Source organism: Pelophylax lessonae (assembly GCF_965119305.1).
Source record: "Pelophylax lessonae genome assembly, chromosome: 2".
Classification (NCBI taxonomy): Eukaryota; Metazoa; Chordata; class Amphibia; order Anura; family Ranidae; genus Pelophylax; species Pelophylax lessonae.
The window spans coordinates 137630074-137649460 of NC_138769.1; the positions used below are offsets into that span (position 1 = coordinate 137630074).

At 39.6% G+C, this 19387-nt stretch overlaps 1 protein-coding gene across 2 annotated transcripts in view; it reads left to right on the forward strand.

The window, feature by feature from the left end:
- Positions 1–19387, forward strand: part of PITPNM3 (PITPNM family member 3) — a 1035839-nt gene that overhangs the window by 631782 nt on the left and 384670 nt on the right. For both annotated transcript variants that reach the window (XR_014224928.1, XM_082245801.1), the window contains exon 6: positions 15963–16152. Coding sequence is in view for 1 of the 2 variants with exons in the window: in XM_082245801.1 (XP_082101927.1) it covers positions 15963–16152 (190 nt within the window). In the remaining variant the exon portion in view is untranslated. The remainder of the gene's footprint in view (positions 1–15962; positions 16153–19387) is intronic.

Below are 19387 nucleotides of genomic sequence, written 5' to 3' on the forward strand. Positions count from 1 at the left end.
AATGGCCTAATTATCTCAGGATGAAAACATTTTTTTTTTTTATCATCTTTTCTTATTACTTGCAAATGATAATTCTGCTATATAGAGCACAGAATCATAGCTTTTTAGCTGCAAACATCTACTGGCATGACATCATTAGCCAAACAATTATCTAATGGTGGTAAGTAAAGGATAAAACTGCACTTAAATATACTGTACATTTTGTGTTATATATGCATGTGAGCACACATGTGTTACATATAACCATTAACTGCAAAAGCAAAACACTAAGGGCCCATTTATTACAGAGTGAATATCACTGACTGCTATACTTCTCAAGGTTATTTTACACCACATCCTGCATTTTAAGGTCCATTCAAAAATGCAGGCCGTGTTGTAAAACCTTCTGTGTCCTACACTGTTCTCTCTGCTTAAGTTGGAACTATACCCTGTAAAAATGTTTAAAATAATCCTAGCAGAAGCTTAACCACTTAACCGCTTTTCGACCGCCCGCCACAGTTATACTGCGGCAGGCGGCTGCTCCCAGGCAAATCGCCATACATGTACGTCGCTCGCTCTCGGGAGGCTAGGAGGGGGAGTGCACGCCACCAGCGATGTGCTCCCGCCCCCGCACGTCAGCGGGGAAGCCAATGCAGCGGGCAGGCAGCTTCGATTGCCGCCTGATAACCGCGATCGTTGCCCGCTGTGAGAGAAGAACGGTCAGCTGTTGTAAACAGGAATGCCCATGTGATCCTTCTATATAGGAACACAGGTCTCTGTGATCATTTCAGAAGCCACGCCCCCCCCACAGTTAGAATCCTTCCCTAGGCTCACATTTGACCCCTTGATCACCCATAATGTTAACCCCTTCCCTGCCAGTGTCATTTTACAGTAACAGTGCATATTTTTAGCACTGATTACTGTAGTAATGTCACTGGTCCCCCCAAAAGTGTCAAATGTCAGTTAGGGGTCCGATCTGTCCGCCGCAATGTCGCAGTCCAGCCAAAAATCGCAGATCGCCGACATTACTAGTAAAAAAAAAAAAAAAAACAATAAAAATTACATAAATCTTTCCCGTAGTTAGTAGACGCAATAACTTTTGCGCAAACCAATCAAAATACGCTTATTGCGATTTTTTTTAACAAAAATATGTAGCAGAAAATAAATTGGCCTAAAATGTTAAAAAATTTCGATTTTTACATTATTTTTTTTTTTTTTTGAGAATGTCATATAGCAGAATGTGAAAAATATTGTTTTTTTTTTTTCTTAAATTGTCGCTCCTTTTTTTGTTTATAGCGCAAAAAAAAAAAAATCGCACAGGTGGTCAAATACCACCAAAAGAAAGCTATATTCGTGGGAAAAAAAGGACATCGATTTTATTTGGGAACAGTGTTGCAGGACCGCGCAATTGTTCGTTAAAATAATGCAGTGCGGAATCGCAAAATAGGCTCTGGTCAGGAAGGGGGCAAATCCTTCCGGTCTTAAAGTGGTTAAGGATGGCCCCACATACATTTTCTGCGGCAGGGCAGCCCTTAGGCGCAAAATCACATATCTGTACATGATTCCCTTTGTTGCCTCTGGGGCGTGTGCCGATTGTTCATTGGAGAGACAGAACGGCGGTAAACAAGACAGACCGCTGTTCTGTCACAGAGGGAAAGAGAGATCTTGTGTTCCTGCTAATCAAGAACACAGATGTCTCTTCCTCCAGTCAGTCCATCCCCCACACAGTAAGAAAGCACACCCAGGAAACAGTTAACCCTTTAATTGCCCTTGATGTTAACCCCTTCCCTGCCAGTGTCATACAGTGACAGTGCATTTGTTTTAGCACTTATATTGGAGTCACTGGTCCCCAAAAAGTATCACTGTGTCAGATTTGTCTGCCACAATGCCGCAGTCCCGCTAAAAATCGTTGATCGTCGCCATTACTAGTAAAAACAATACAAAAAATAAAAAGTCCATAATTCTATCCCATAGTTTGTAGAAGCTATAACTTTTGCGCAAACCAATCAATGTATGCTTTTTGGGATTTTTTTTACCAAAAATATATAGCAAAATACAAATTGGCCTAAATTGATGAAGAAATTTGATTTTTTACATTTTTTATATTGGATATGTTTTACAGCAGAAAGTAAAAAATATTTTTCTTTTTTCAAATTGTCGGTCTTTTTCTGTTTACAGCACAAAAAAAAAAAAAAACGAATAGGTGATCAAATACCAACAAAAGAAATCTTTATTTGTGGGAAATCAATTTTATTAGGGTACAGCATTGCACGCAAAAAATGGCCTGGTCAAGAAGAGGGTAAAACCTTGAATGGTTAAATATGCTTAATAAGTTCTAAATACTAGTGAATAAACCCTTTGTGTGTACAGATTTCATTGGAAATGGAGTTATCTCACTCACCCAGGTCAGTATCAAAGTGCCAGTAGTGGTAGGCTATCAGATTCTGTGGAAAAGGCACAATACTGGCTATGTAGTAGGGCAGGGATATGCAAATCACAAAAGTGGCAGCAGGAACAACATATGTATATGTAGGGTGACCATCTTTTTGTTTGCCCCATGGCAGTTCCTTTAAATAAATGGAGCCTTTTTACCGGCTTCATTTGAGGTTGTAATTATTGTCCTGCTCCAAACTTCATTGAACACATGGCTGCTTTGCTGGCTTTGTTTTCCCAGTAGCAGCTCTTTTTAATATAGCGCTGTAATACTTACCTGATTATTGTCCACATTAGGGCAGCTATTTAAAAACCAGTGGGTAATCCCATAGGCAGGCTGATGAAGGGGACATCTTTTCCAGAACCTGTGCCAGTGCCATGTATGACATGACATTGGAGGGTGGGACTTCATTGGACTGAGCTTGGTGACTGTCTACCCCATGGCATGGCTTCTTTTCTCTACACATCATGTAGCGCGTTCCCCTCTGTCATCTCTGGTCAGGGTTGGAAGGTTGCTAGAGGAGTCTGGCTGCTCTACACTTCGTATTCCTATTCTGTTCATTATTACATTTGTGAGTGCATTTTTAATTGTTTAAGTAATGTACACCTTTTTATAACTTACTACACTAGTGGCTCCTTTGCTCTGTGTGTTCGTTATTATCACAACAGTTGGGTCGTGTATGTATTTTAGTAGTGTGTTTTGTTCTTTTCCTAGTGTTCAGCTTTAATAATAGACCAGAGTTTCTAGTTACTCTAGCTGCTGAAAATGTAAACAGATGTAAAACCCTATGATGTGTCAAGGAGAAGGAAAGTATTTGAATGTGAGCTTTTAGATTCAAGGTCTCCATGGTAAACATGATCAATAACCAAACCCATGAGCTTCCTGAGGAACAAGCTGTGTACAATACATAATTAATGATGTTACGTGTAAGAACATATCACGGATGCATCAACAAAATAATGAGGAGAAACAACTGAGAATCTATAAAAAAAAAAAAAAAAACAGCAATGGATAGAATACAACAAAATAAGAGCTATATTTTTCAAAATGATGGTAGTAGATTGTGTATGGAGAGCTAGGTTTACTCCACGGGATAGTTACGTTGTATATTATGTCTGTCTTTCTGTTAACTCTGTAGCACCTCAATAGAGGAAGCCAGTGATTATGGCTAGCGGCTATAGCAGCCACTTGCGATAATTGCAAGCGAATACGGCAGGCTGGTTGTACCCAAGTTGCCCATTAATGGTTTGAATCTCAGCCGGTTCCTGCTGAATCCTGATTCGAACAATCTATGGCCTTAGGGGTTGATTTACTAAAGGCATATAGACTTTTCACTTCAGGGAATTTAATCTAGAGCTTCACTTTGCAAAGAATACCTAATCACATGCTCGGAAAATAAAAATAAAAGCACTCTTGCTTGCACATGATTAATGACGGAAGACAGCAGAGTTTCCCCTCATTTAGTAAGCTCTGGAGCTCATTTTTTTAGTAGTGCGTATGATATCACCTTTATTTATGAACTGTGTGGAGCACTTATGAGACTTCCATACGTCTCATGCATTTTTTTTTAACTTGAGTTTTTGCACCTATGAGATATTTAAAATATAGTATGCACTTTATATTGAATTGGAATATTTAAAATACCCAATCATTAATTTTTGTATTAATCTTTGTATTCATTTTTGTATTTATTTGGTATATAATTTGCTTTGAACCATATTAGCATTGTTTGCACTACAATATTTATGCACTTTATTTGAAAGCATCATTATCAAGTTTTGAACCATATTTGCATTGTTTGCACTACAATATTTATGCACTTTATTTGATAGCATCATTATCAAGCAAGCGCTATAGGTAGCCTTTCCTACTTTAGGTATCAAAGATACATCTAGATGCAAATATAAATTCAATCTAAAACTTTGGTAAAATACTGTCAAATTTAGAATAGTCTATTCTCTAGGCATACTGGTCTTAAAGCAGTCATATACTCCGCCATTAAACTTTTACCTACAGGTAAGCCTATAATAAGGCTTACCTGTAGGTAAAATTAATATCTCCTAAACCTGCACGGTTTAGGAGATATTCGCCCTGCATGCAGCCGCTGACACGGTCTGGTGGACCTTCAGAGCTCTTTGCCGGCTCCTTGCCGTAAAGTAAACTCCTGCGCGCATGCATGGGAGTGACGTCATCGCGGCTCCGGCCACTCACAGCGCCAGAGACGCCGAGGGAACATGACAGCTCCCTCAGCACTGTCCGGACGACCATGTCGGGGGTTCGTTTTAAGGTAAGTATTTCATAATGAGCTAGTATGTGATGCATACTAGCTCATTATGCCTTTGTCCTGCAGGGTTTTTTTTTTTTTTTTCGTTGTGAGGATACAACCGCTTTAAAGCAAGACCATGTTGATTTTTTTATGCTCCCATCTTTTAGTGCAGAACACTAAAGAAAATAAACCCCTGGCTGTTTTTTTTTTTTTTTACTTAAAAGAGTGCAGTGCTATTAATAATGACTGAGTGATCAGTGATAAAATAAATCACTAATAAAAAATTCAGTTACCGAAAAGGTCCTCAGAAGAGTGAACCCAATAAAGTGACAGTCCTCTGAAAGGTGAACCCAATATACAGTAATGACATTTTCTTAAGTAATTAACTGTAAATTCTGCTGCACAATACATGTGAGTATATAGAGCAGCCAACACAAAATGTAAAATTTAAAGTACCTTATACAGTACATTAATAACAGTTAAGTGCAACGTTATCAATAATAGTGCGTATTCTGTGATATGACAATGCAGATCATATATGCAAAATTCAGCAACAAAAAAAGTAAAACAGCAGTAAAGTTATAGTCATCTGAAAAGTGAATTTATTATGTCATAACAAAAATTTAGACATGTGCACAGGGGGAAAATTTGTTTTTTTTTTGTTTTATTTTGTTTCATTTCCGTTGATTCGTAATGATTCGTAATTTCGTAAAACGTGTGTTTTTCTATTCAAATAATTCCTAATTCCGTAAGCCTAACTTTTCGTTGACTCCCAATTTGTACTTTCAGAATTTTTGTAATTCGTACTTTCGGGAGATTGCCTTTTTCGTTGATTCATACTTTAGTTGCATTTAACAGAGTGTGTGTGTGTTTTTTTTTAAACAGCAAGGAAACCAAAAACATGTCTCTCTCAAACAAAATGGCATGTCAACCGCACATGTCTACGAAAAATCCTTTAGTGACTAAACACACACCAAGTGCCCTCCACCATAAGAGATCACTCTGAAGCTTACCAGTGTGTATGCGACCTCTATAACAGAAGTCACCAACAACATTTGTTTAACCCCCTCCTGCCAGTGCTATAGCCGAAAGACAGCTACAGCGCAGGCTTACTTTGCCAAGAGGGCATTCATGGACTTTGTCCCGTGATCCCGCTGCCTGTGATCCTTAAGACTCAGCTGATCACAGATTGGGGTGAAGGGCCAATCACAGTGTCCCTTTACCATGTGATCAGCGGTGTCCAATGACAGCTGATCACAATGTAAACACAAGCCAGTGCCCATCAATGCCGCCTATCAGTGCCGCCTATTAGTGGCCATCAGTGCTACCTATTAGTGAAGCCCCATTAGTGCTGCCTCATCAGTGCATATCCGCAAAGGAGAAAAATTACCTGTTTCTAAAACTTTATAACAAACTATGAAAATTTTTGGGTCTGGTTTTTGTTTGTTTAGGAAAAAATGAAAAACCCAGAGGTGAAAAAATTATAAAAATGTCATATGTGTACAGTGTTGCATGACCATGCACTTGTCATTCAAAGTGGGACAGCGCTGAAAGTAGTGTAGTGTAGTCCCAATGGTGCCCAACAGTGCTGCCAATCAGTGCTGCCAATCAGTGCTCATCAGTGCTACCAATCAGTGACCATCAGTGCTGCCAATCAGTGCCCACCAGTGCCTCCTCATCTGTGTCACCTATCAGTACCCATCAATGCCATCTACCAGTGCCTATCAGTGCCCATCAGTGCTGCCTATCAGTGGCCATAAGTGCCAGATATTAGTGAAGCCTCATCAGTGCCCATCAGTGCAGCCTCATTAGTGCATATCCACGAAGGAGAAAAAACTATGAAAATTTTTCTGGTCTTTTTTTTGTTTGTTTTAGGAAAAAATGAAAAACCCAGTGGTGAAAAAATTATAAAATGTCATATGGGTACAGTGTTGCATGACCGTGGAATTTTCACTCAAAGTGTGACAGCACTGAAAGCTGAAAATTGGCCTGGGCAGGAAGGGAGTAAAATTGCCCAGTAGGCAAGTGGTTAAACTGAGTGTTCCTCCACATCGCAGCACCTGGAATAATCACTACATCCAGACCACTCCTCACCACATCCAGTAGCAATAACGCATAGCTTTTGGGCATAAAAACTGCCAAATGAACCTAAACATGCCTAAAGGCTAGGAGTATTTAGCACTTCAGCAGTTATTCATTTAGTACACAATAAAAGTCTTGAGGGAATGGTATTTCTGGGGATCAATAAATATATATCACACTGGCATAAGGGTTGGATTAAGAGGGGGATCTCACATTTAGAAACCAGGTGGATATACGAATTACATGATTTACCCCCCCCCCCCCCACAGTTTAAACATGGTGTGGGATGTGAAAGCTTTCATCAATTACAGTTGATACAGTATATAAGGTATATAGGTTTTGATTAGGTTTACTTTGTTTATCTTTATATCTTCTCTATCTTTAGGTGTAAGAAATATGTATATTGTGAAAGGTAAACATCGGATCACTTATGTGGTTACGTTTAGAATTATAATGATTAAAAAAAAAACGTGATCGATTTTTTACCATTTGTTTAAATTTTTTTAAATATATATTTTTAAATTGTAATTATTTACTCTATTGAAGTAGTTTGGGCAATACTAAGATATTTAATCGCTTTTTGCATGTGGCCGATAACTACCTTCCTGGTTACTTACAACTGCTGGCCTCTAGGGGCCGCCAGGATTAAATATGAGCTTCTATGTTTTTATGTTGTAAGCCCCTTTCTAACATGGCATGGTAGGCTCAATATAATGTATTTCCGATTCCGAGTTGTCCTTCTTTGTTGATTGACTCTAGTTTATAAGACACATGGCTTTGCGCATGCTCTGTGCTCCTGATGACCATATATGATGAAACGCGTTGGGCATAGCCAGAAGCCAGAAGCCATGACATCATTATGCATGCCCGCGCGTTGCTGAGGATTTTGGGAAATGCACTTTTACATGCCATTTTTCAAGTCATCAGTTTTTAAGCAATTTTAACCATGTTTTAATAAATATAATCACCTGATTTGTACTATGTGAAGTGTTATTTGCATCCTATTACGTACTTGATGCTGAGTTATTGCTACTGGATACTGTGAGGATCAATCTGGATGCAAGTGATTATTCCAAGTGCTGTGGTGTGGAGAAAAATTCAGTGGAGAACGCTTGGTATGTGTGTGAAGTCACTAAAGGATTTTTTATCACAACATACTGAGTTCACCTTTCATAGAACTATCACTTTACTGAGTTCACTATTCCGAGGACTTTTTGTTACTAAATTTTGAGTGTATGATCTGCATTATGATATCACAGATTATGCACTGTTATTGATAAGATTGCGCTTAACTGTTTTTAATGTAATGTATGGTGTATTTTATATTTTGCATTTTGTATTGGCTGCTCCATACACTCACATGTGTTTGATGCATGGTGCAGTATAATTTCCTTACATTTAATTACTTAGGTATATTGTTGTATATTGGGTTCACCTTTCAGAGGACTGTCACTTTATTGGGTTCACTCTTTAGAGGACCTTTGATTTTTTATTAGGGATATATTTTATCACTGATCATTCATTATTGATAGCACTGCACTCATTTCTGATATTAGTTATTGTATAGTGTATCCTATACTTTGTGCTGGCTGCTCTATGTGTTTACACGTTTGATGTATTGCGCAGCAGGTTTTGATTCAGATTTTCTATAGAGTTTTTTTTTTTTTTTTTTCACTGTGATGTGTCCTTCACCTGAAAAAAAAAATCACTATTAAATAGGGACTCTCCTACATCTGTTCCTTACCTCTGTTCAACGTGAAGGATGAAGTGAATCTCAGAAAATTATATTCATGAATGCTGAGTAATACAAGAGTTTTCATTCTGGTGATGTCTCTGAGAACACTCAGAATAGTGATATTGAGCATTTTCAGTCAATTTAATAAACTACTAATAAATAAATACTGAGCACTTTTGGACTTACTCACAATGTCTTTTCTATAGGTCGAAGCCTTCACCTGCCAAGAAAAAAGAGACATTTCCCTGATGCCCCATTTTAATGTCATATGGAAGCCCCTTTGTTGGTGGAAAGGGTGTAACCTTTGGTTGCAGTGTTGGAAAGTAAAAGTTTACAACACCTCACACTCTACCCCTTAGTGATTAGATCAATTTACTGTTATACTTGTGTATTTTATCAGTACAATTGAAAAACATGGTCAGTGTGTTACTGCAACAGTGAATGAATTAGTAGATGCTGGAGGTTCTACTAGAAAAATGCAAGCACTGCTTCCATGCATGTTGGCAAACTGTATATCTGACTAAGCCATACCAGTGGCAAATCTGAAACTTTTCTAATTAATATTGATGTAATATTGATAAACATAGAAAAAAAGCATTTGTTAGCACTGATCAAAATATATGCATAATGTGCCAGGGGAAAATTATAATAATACCTGTGTGTGTGTATAAATATATATATATAGAGATAGGTAGAGATCATCTTGGAGGTGTGTGTTGGGGTCATTATCATGTTGGAATACTACCCTGCAGCCCATTTTCCGAAGGGAGGGGATCATGCTCTGCTTCAGTATGTCACAGTACATGGTAGCTTTCATGGTTCCCTCAATGAACTGTAGCTCCCCAGTGCTGGCAGCACTCATGCAGCCTCAGACCATGACACACCAAATAAGTTTAGCTTGGTCTCATCAGACCACAGGACATGGTTCCAGAAATATATGCTTGCGCTAATGAAATAATTTACAGTAATATATTTCTGCTACTATCACACCTATATATGGCTAGGTGTCTATATACATATAATTATGTGTGTATATATACCACTATACACAAGTTCAGATGTTTTTCCTGCCTCAAAAGAACCCCAAAAAATGCCAAAAAAACGCTAGCGTCAAAAAAATGCCCAGGTGTGTTTTTGCTGGCATTTTTTGGGAGTTTTTGGAGGCAGGCAAAACATCAGAACTTGTGCACAGTACCACTATACACAAGTTCAGATGTTTTTCCTGACTGCAAAGAACCCCAAAAAATGCCTGCTATTAAACCGGCAAGGTGTGAAAACCGAGAAGAGAAGCCAACCCCTGAGCTGAAAGTGTTCTAATACAAACGATCTTTTTCTTATGATTCTGGACATGCTACAGAGCTGAAACTTCACATGTACACTTTTTAGACCCCCCAGATCTGAAATCCAAAGTAAAAATCAAAAAATCTCTTTTTTTAAAAATTTTTTCAATAATTGGCTTTTTTTATCAAAAATTACAATTTTTAAGAACTTTTTTTGTGTGATTTCGTATCTAGGGGGTCTAAAAGGTGTACCTGTGAAGTTTCAGCTCTGTAGCATGTCCAGAACCATAAAAAAAAGGATTGTTTGTATTAGAACACTTTCAGATCAGGGGGTTGGCTTCTCTTCTCGGTTTTCACACCTTGCCGGTTTAATAGCAGGCATTTTTTTGGGTTCTTTGCAGTCAGGAAAAACATCTGAACTTGTGTATAGTGGTATATATACACACATAATTATATGTATATAGACACCTAGCCATATATAGGTGTGATAGTAGCAGAAATATATTACTGTAAATGATTTCATTAGCGCAAGCATATATTTCTGCTACTATCACACCTATATATGTCTAGGTGTGTATATAAATATATGTATGTGTGTATATACACCACTATACACAAGTTCAGATGTTTTGCCTGCCTCCAAAACCCCCCAAAAAATGCCAGCTAAAACACACCTGGGCATTTTTTTTTTTTGACGCTAGCGTTTTTTTGGCATTTTTTGGGGTTCTTTTGAGGCAGGCAAAACATCTGAACTTGTGTATAGTGGTATATATACACACATAATTATATGTATATAGACACCTAGCCATATATAGGTGTGATAGTAGCAGAAATATATTACTGTAAATGATTTCATTAGCGCAAGCATATATTTCTGCTACTATCACACCTATATATGTCTAGGGGTATATATACAGACATATATGTGTATATATACCCCCTATACACATGTTCAGATGTCATGTCTGCCATCAAACATGTCCTCAAAAAAGCACTGGCAGTGGCAACCCCTGCAGCATGAAAAATGCTTGCTGGTGAGAAGCCATATTCCTGTCCCGAAGCAACTCAGAGAAATGATCATTTCTCTATAGCGGTCACCCTGCTATGGAAGGGTTTTGTCACCCTTCCATAGCAGTCACTGTCAGTTAACCCTACACTACACTACGGTCCCCTTACACTTAACACTTTCCCTACAGAAACTAAATTTTTGAAGCTAACTTAAGTGTAAAGGAGCACTCTAACTACACTAGATATCCCTTTCCTCACACTAAAAATAGCTAAATAACACTTTGTAACACATTAGAACAGAACAGCATTCCACTCTCTTCCATGTCCCGTACAAGAATGCTAGGAATTTGGCGGGGGCGATCTTATATACTGGGGGGCGTATTCACTAATGATTGGTCTAGGGACCCCCTAGTCACTCCAATCACATTCCTAGCATTCTCCTGCCCCCTCAATTGGCTTTTGCTAATGGTTCTGGTCCAATCACGGGCTTTTAAAGCCCATTTCCTGAAGCATTGCATTTTGGTCGGTTCTGGTTGCCGAATTCCGAACTTTTTGGGCAAAAAGTTCTAAATTCGGCCGAACCTCGAACACCCAATGTTCGAGCCAAACCGATGGTGGACCCGAACCGTTCGATCATCCCTAATTGTAACATCTATCTTTTTCCATTCTTCAAGAACAACCTCTTTTGGAGCATGGATGCTGGATGGAGAGTGATGCTCAACTTGTCTCTTCAGAATTCCCCATAGGTGTTCTATTGGGTTCAGCTCAGGAGACATACTTGGCCACTGAATCACTTTCACCCTGTTCGTCTTCAGAAATGCAACAGTGGCCTTAGATGTGTGTTTTTGATCGTTCTCATGTTGGAAAAGTGCACGACGACCAAGGGCACAGAGTGATGGTAGCACCTTCTCTTTCAATATAGAGCAGTACATCTGTGAATTCATGATAACATGAATGAAATGCAGCTCCCCAAAACCAGCAGCACTCATGCAGCCCTGCAGAAGGGCACTGCCACCACCATGTTTCACTGTAGGCACAATGCATTTTTCTTTGTACTCCTCACCTTTGGGACGCCATAAAGTTTTAAAGCCATCAGCTCCAAAAACATTTATCTTGGTCTCATCACTCCAGAGTAAAAAGTCCCAGTAGTCTTTGTCAGCATGGGCCCTGGCAAATTCTACCCAGGCTTTTTTTGTGCATAGGCTTTAAGAGACGCTTCCTTCGCGGACGACACCCATGCATGCCATTCCTCTGCAGTGTACGCTGTATGTTGTCACGGGAAACAATTACCCCAGTTTGGCTTTCTACTTCTTTAGCTAACTGCAGTGAACTTGCATGGTGATTTTCTTCAACCCTTCTCATCATAAAATGCTCCTGTCGAGGTGTTAATTGCAATGGACGGCCTGGATGTCTCTGTGAGATGGTTATAGTTCCATCCTTTGTAAATTTTTGTATCACTTTTGCTACAGTATTGTGACTGATAAGTAAAGCTTTGCTGATCTTCTTGTAGCCTTCACCTTTCTAGTGTAAAGAAATTATTTACTTTCTCAGGCCCTGTGACATTTCTCTTCCATGTGGTACCATTGCTGACAGCATGAAATGGGAATAGGTTTTCTTTGTTAGGTAACGCCCTTTTATTATCAACTGTCTACTGGACACCTGTTTATTGAATAATTAGACTCACCTGTAGTTGAATTCTTGTTAATTAGGATTTTGTCTAAAATTGTGCTTTGCTTCTAAGACTTTCATTGGGGTGTATTCATTTTTAAAACATGGTCTTGAATTAATTTGTGATGGACTGAAGGGGGGATAGCCTATTTAAAGGTAAGGCAATGAGGAGGGAGTTGCAGTAATCGAGACGAGAGATAACCAGGAAGTGGATTAGAAGCTTTGTGGTGGTGTTGGTTAGAAAGGGGCGTATCTTGGAGATGTTGGGGCGGCAAGCTTTGGACAGCAACTGGATTTGGGGCTGAAAGGATAGATCAAAGTCCAGAATTACACCTAGGACCTTGGCATGAGGGGACGGGTTGATAGTTGAGCCATTGATTTTGACAGAGAAATCAGGGGAAGAGGAACGTGGGGGAGGAAATATCATAAGCATGGTTTTGGATAGGTTGAGTTTGAGGAAATGATGTGACATCCAGGCTGATATGCCTGTTTGTAAGTTGGTGATTTGTTAGGAGACTGATAGAGTGAGCCGAGGGGTGGAGAGATAGATTTGGGTGCCGTCAGCGTAGAGATGATATTGTAAGCCATGGGAGGCAATTAGCTGACCCAGGGAGGAGTGTAGAGTGAGTAAAGGAGGGGTCCAAGAACAGAACCTCGGGAGACCCCAATGGAGAAAGGAAGAGGAGAGGAGTAAGTAGAGTTTCTACGTAGCACTGAAGGTGCGTTGGGATAGGTAGGATGAGACCCAGTGAAGAGTACAGTCATGGAGACAAAAGGAAGTGGAGTTTTTTGAGGAGGAGAGGGTGGTCCACTGTGTCAAAGGCAGCAGAGAGGTCCAGGAGGAGTAGTACAGGATAGTGTCCATTGGTGCTAGCCATTAGTAGGTCATTTGTGAGTTTGAGGAGAGCAGTTTCTGTGGAGTGTTGAGGGCAAAATCCGGACTGAAGAGGATCAAGAAGGTTGTTCTTATTTAGATGGTCACTCAGTTGGTTATAGACCCAGTTGTTCAAGGAGTTTGGAGAAGGAAAGTAAAGAGATGGGGCATAGATTGTGAAGATTGGTTGGGTCCAGGGAGGGCTTTTTAAGAATGAGTGTTACTAGCGCATGTTTTAGAGTTGGGGAAGATGCCAGAAGAGAGGTAGAGGTTAAAGATGTGAGTTAGAGAGCGTAGAATAGAGTCAGAAGGTGAGCGTAGCATTTGTGTAAGACCAGGATCCAGGAGGCAGGTGGTTAGATGAGTGTTAGAAAAAAGTCCAGCAACCTCATTAGTACTAGCAGGGTTGAACGAGGGAAGTAATGATTGTACCCATGGACATGGGGTGTTAAGTGAGGGGAGGTATCCACACATTGGCGATCAATCTTATTTTTGAAGTGATTGGTGATCACCTGGGCAGTGAGTGAGTTAGTGGGTGGAGTTGGTGGAGGACAGAGTAGAGAGTTAAAGGTAGAGAAGAGTTGACGGGGATGGACTAGATGAGAATGTGGTAGTGAGCGTAATAAAATAGGTTTGCTTGGCAGTGAGGAGGCAGGAATAGTATTTTAGGAGGGAAGATTTGTATTGGTTAAAGTCTTCCTGGGACTTATTCTTACGCCACTGGCGCTCAAGAGCGCAGCTACGTTTTCTGAGACTTCTGGTGTCGTCTGTTTGCCAGGGTTGTAGCGGTTGGGGCCGGATTCTGCGTGTAGTGAGGGGAGCAAGCTTGTCTAGGGAGGATGACAGTGAGCTGTTATAGATGGAAGTGGCTAGGTTGGAGCATGACATAGCTGAAATTTTGTCATATAGATGGTCAGTAGCAGATTAGAGAAGGTTTGAGGCGGCGAAGGTTTCAATGGGTAAGATAGTTTTTAATGACATTGGCTGTTTGTTTGGACTCGTTGTCCTGCTGCAGAATAAACTTGGGGCCAATCACACACCGCCCTGAGTGTTTGGCATGATGGATTAATATCTGCCTGTATTTTTCAGCATTAAGGACACCATTGAAGCTAACCAAATCTTCAACTCCATTTGCAGAAATGCAGCCCCAAACTTGCAAGGAACCATGCATCACTGTTGCCTGCAGATACATATTATTATACCGCTCTCCAGTCCTTCGACACAAATAAACTGCCTCCTTCTACAGCCAAATATTTCATATTTTGAATATTTTGACTCATCAGTCCAGAGCCCCTGCTGCCATTCTTCTGAACCCCAGTCCTAAGTTTTTGGCATAGTTGAATCGCTAAGTCTTGTTTCCACGGCAGAGGTGTGGCTTTTTGGCTGCAATTCCTCAATGAAGACCATTTCTGCCCAGACTTCTCTGGACAGTAGACAGGTGTACCTGAGTCCCAATGGTTTTCAGCAGTTCTCTGCTGATGGCGCTGTTGGACATCTTCTGATGTCAAAGGGAACTAAACAGTATGTGTCTTTCATCTGCTTCTTTAAGTTTCCTTAGCCAGCCACTGTATCTGCTGTCTTCAATGTTGTCCATTTGTTTGTGCTTCTTCAAAAGAGCTTGAACGGCACATCTTAAAACTCCAATCTGCTTTGAAATCTTTGCCTGGGAGAGACCTTGCTGATGCAGTATAACTATCTTATGTCTTGCTGCTTTGCTCAGTCTTGCCATGGTGTATGACCTGACATGAAACTTCTTTGACAACCTCAACTTAATAGCAGAGTTTGGCTGTTCCTCACCCAGTTTTAAGCCTCCTACACAACTGTTTCTGTTTTAAGGAATTACTGTGTTTCCTCCTACATATGAAATTGATGATCATTAGCAACTGCTTGGTATAATTGGTTAATCATGCACCTGACTCTAATCCTATAAAATCCCTAACTTTGAGAAAGTGTAAAAAGTGTGAAAGTGTAAGAATTGATGCTGGTTTGAAACCAGAGGGTAGTCACACCAAATATTGATTTGATTTCGATTCTTCTTCTGTTCGCTCACTTTTTATTTTGTAATTTGATAAAAAAAAAAATCAATTAAAATGTATGTTTTTGAAAATATTCTTACTTTACAGCATTTCTTCACATCTGCCTTAAACTTTTGGATACTGTATGTATGTGTGTATATATTTATATACTAGTATATATTTATATACTATTTTGTCAAAAGTATTGGGAGATGTACATAAACTGTAATGGAATCCAAGTCTTAGTCCGTAGGGTTCAATATTGATAGTAATATATATATATATATATATATATATATATATATATATATATATATATATATATATATATATATATGTATATATATATATATATATATATATATATATATATATATATATATATATATATATACTATAAAGTATCAATTTCATGCAAGGAACTATATTGTGAGTGCTGATTTGTTGACAATATATAAAGCAGTATCCTGTTGTAATTGATGGTCTCAAATTTCTTCTTAATATTAGTTATTGACAAGCCACATCATATTTTCTTTCTGTATGCTCTGAGGGAGGTATGTACTATAGGTTTTAGAGAGAGAATAGTAAATTGAATTTCTTTCTTTTTTTTTTTTTCTTCAGCCTAAACCCTTACAGCTATGATGAAAACTGCCTAAACATTAGCGAAGATCATATTCCACTAGCTGCCTTGCCACTGTTGGCCATCTCTTCTCCTCTGTACCAAGATGCTGTTGCTATGGTGATCAGTCGAGCAAATCAAGTTTACAATGAATTCCTGAAGTCTCCAGATGGGGCTGGCTTTAATGGACAGGTAGAATTCAATGGACAATATTGATCACAATTATTTAATGTGTATAGTTTGTAAATATTCTGTTTGTTTTAAATTGGAATATACTAATGCTCTACCAGTGAGAATTCATTTGTGAGCCTTCACTCAGTATTCTTGGGCTTGGGAAGGCGGCTTCTTCTAGAGAAACCATGCATTTGGAGGTTCTAGTAAAATATGTCATTATTGCCAAAGAGTTATTATAATGTTATCATCTTCCCTCTGAGCCCAAAAACCTAATGGACCTTCAGCTTTTATTCAAAAAATGACAGCTACACATCATTCATGTTAGTTATTATTCTTATGTGTGTATGTATGTATGTATGTATGTATGTATATATATATATGTATATATGTATATATATATATATATATATATATATATATATATATATATATATATATATATATATATATATATATATATATACACACATTTGACAAACACTGAAGAAATGACACTTTGCTACAATGTAAAATAGTGAGTGTACATTTTGTTTAACAGTGTAACTTTGTTGTCCCCTCAAAATAACCTAACACACAGCCATTAATGTCTAAACCGCTGGCAACAAAAGAGAGTACACCCCTAAGTGAAAATGTGCAAATTGGGTTAAAAGTGTCAATATTTTGTGTAGCCATCATTAATTTCCAGCACTGCCTTAACCCTCTTAGGCATGGAGTTCACTAGAGCTTCACAGGTTGCCATTGGAATCCTCCTCCACTCCTCCATGATGACATCACTGAGCTGGTGGATGTTAGAGAACTTGAGCTCCTCCACCTTCCGTTTGAGGATGCCTCACAGATGGTCAATAGGGTTTAGGTCTGCAGACATGCTTAGCCAGTCCATCACCTTTACCCTCAGCTTTTTTTAGCAAGGCAGTGGTCGTCTTGGAGGTGTATTTGGGGTCGTTATCATGTTGGAATACTGCCCTGCGGCCCAGTCCCCAAATGGAGGGGATCATGCTCTGCTTAAGTATGTCACAGTACATGTTAGCATTCATGGTTCCCTCAATGAACTGTAGCTCCCCAGTGCCTGTAGCACTCATGTGGCCCCAGACCATGACACTCCCACCACCTTGCTTGACTGTAGGCAAGACACACTTGTCTTTGTGCTCCTCATCTGGTTGCCGCCACACATGCTTAACACCATCTGAACCAAATAATTTTATCTTGGTCTCATCAGACCACAGGGCATTGTTCCAGTAATCCATGTCTTTAGTCTGCTTGTCTTCAGCAAACTGTATGCGGGCTTTCTTGTGCATCATCTTTAGAAGAGGCTTCCTTCTGGGATGACAGCCATGCAGACCAATTTGATGCAGTGTGGGACGTATGGTCTGAGCACTGACATGCTGACCCCCCTCCCCTTCAACCTCTGCAGCAATGCTGGCAGCACTCATACGTCTATTTCCCAACCCAACCGATGTATGGTCTTGGCCACCTTGCTGCAGCTCAGGTTCAGGGTCTTGGCAATCTTCTTATAGCCTAGGCCATCTTCATGTAGAGCAACAATTCTTTTTTTTTAGATCCTCAGAGAGTTCTTTGCCATGAGGTGCCATGTTGAACTTCCAGTGACCAGTATGAGAGAGTGAGAGCGATAATACGAAATTTAACACACCTGCTCACCATTCACACCTGAGAAATTGTAACACTAACTAGTCACATGACACCGGGGAGCGAAATTGGCTAATTGGGCCCAATTTGTAAATTTTTGCTAAGGGTTATACTCACTTTTGTTGCCAGCGGTTTAGACATTAATGGCTGCGTGTTAAGTTATTTTGAGGGGAAAGCAAATTTGCACTGTTACAAGCTGTATACTCACTACTTTACATTATAGCAAAGTGTAATTTCTTCAGTGTTGTCAATGAAAAGATATAATAACATTTTTACAAAAATGTGAAGGGTGTACTCACATTTGTGATATATATATATATATATATATATATATATATATATATATACATATATATGAATCTATCCAGTGCAAAAACAGTCCACTCCAATCTCCTCCCACTAACCCATTTCACTTAACAATGAGCTTATTCGCAGAGTGGAAGTCACAAGGAAGAATACACATATTAGTCAACACACATCATACTACTTTGTACCACTAATGCATTATAGCCAAAGTGTATCCGATATCAGAAAGGTGATCTGGAAAGGTATTTTATGACTAAAGAATACCCCCTCTCCTCATCTACATATATAAAGCGATCCTGTCATGTACCTTGTAGCAGAGCCTGACGTGCAGAGGGAGACCTCTCGTACAGCCCTGGCTCAGGCACCACTGGAGTTGCAACAGTGGATGCAAGAGCGCAGTGAGGTAAGAGTGCCTGCGCTGGTCTTCTGTTGGCAGTTGAGAAGAGTAGCTCATAAGTCACTGAACATGGCTGGATTGCTGAGCAGCAGGAAGAAGCAGGTAAAGAGGTGCTGATGCACAGCGGATGCACAGCGGATGCAGGACAGCGTCTCCAGGCACTGGAAGGAGCTGGATGGGCAAAGACTGGAGCAGGGTCAGACAAGCCGGTTTCAGACACAGGTAATCAGATACAGTTCAAGCAGCAGGCAGAGAGTAGTCGGTGTACAGGCAGGGGTTGGCAGCAGGATATCAGGCAGGAAGCAGGTATAGCAGAGTCAAAGCAAGCCGGGGTCAGGACTGGAGATAGCAACGAAGTCAGACAAGCCAGGTCAATACAGGAATCAATACAAGCACAGGAACAGACTCAAAGTAAAGCTGCAGATCAGACAGCAATGACACAGTGCTTCTGAGGTGTTTAAATAGGGCAGCCTGTTACCAATCATTGCAATTAGTCTGCACTAAGTTAACCCTTAGGTGGCAGACCCATGACAGATCCATTCTGTAGTCGACAGATCTGAAAACCATGTTAACTGATAACATTCAGCAGAGGCTTACCAGCTCATTGGATTTCGGGAAGGATCAGCTTTTTTTTTCACTATTCAAACAGCTGCCAATGATATATTTAAAATACTTAGGGTGAAAATAAGTTTATTGTTAGGTTTACTTACCCTTTAAAGCTACTGCAGACTCATTTTACAAAATGTATAAATGAAAAAGTTTCTAAACCTTTGTAAATGACCTGACTTTCTGCATGAACGGCTCCTGCACATTTACATTTGCATGCATTCATTAAGCAAATTGTATCCAAAACTTAAGGAGGTGTGCCTCCAAAAATTCTAATGGCGGCCAGCTGTGCCGGGGCCA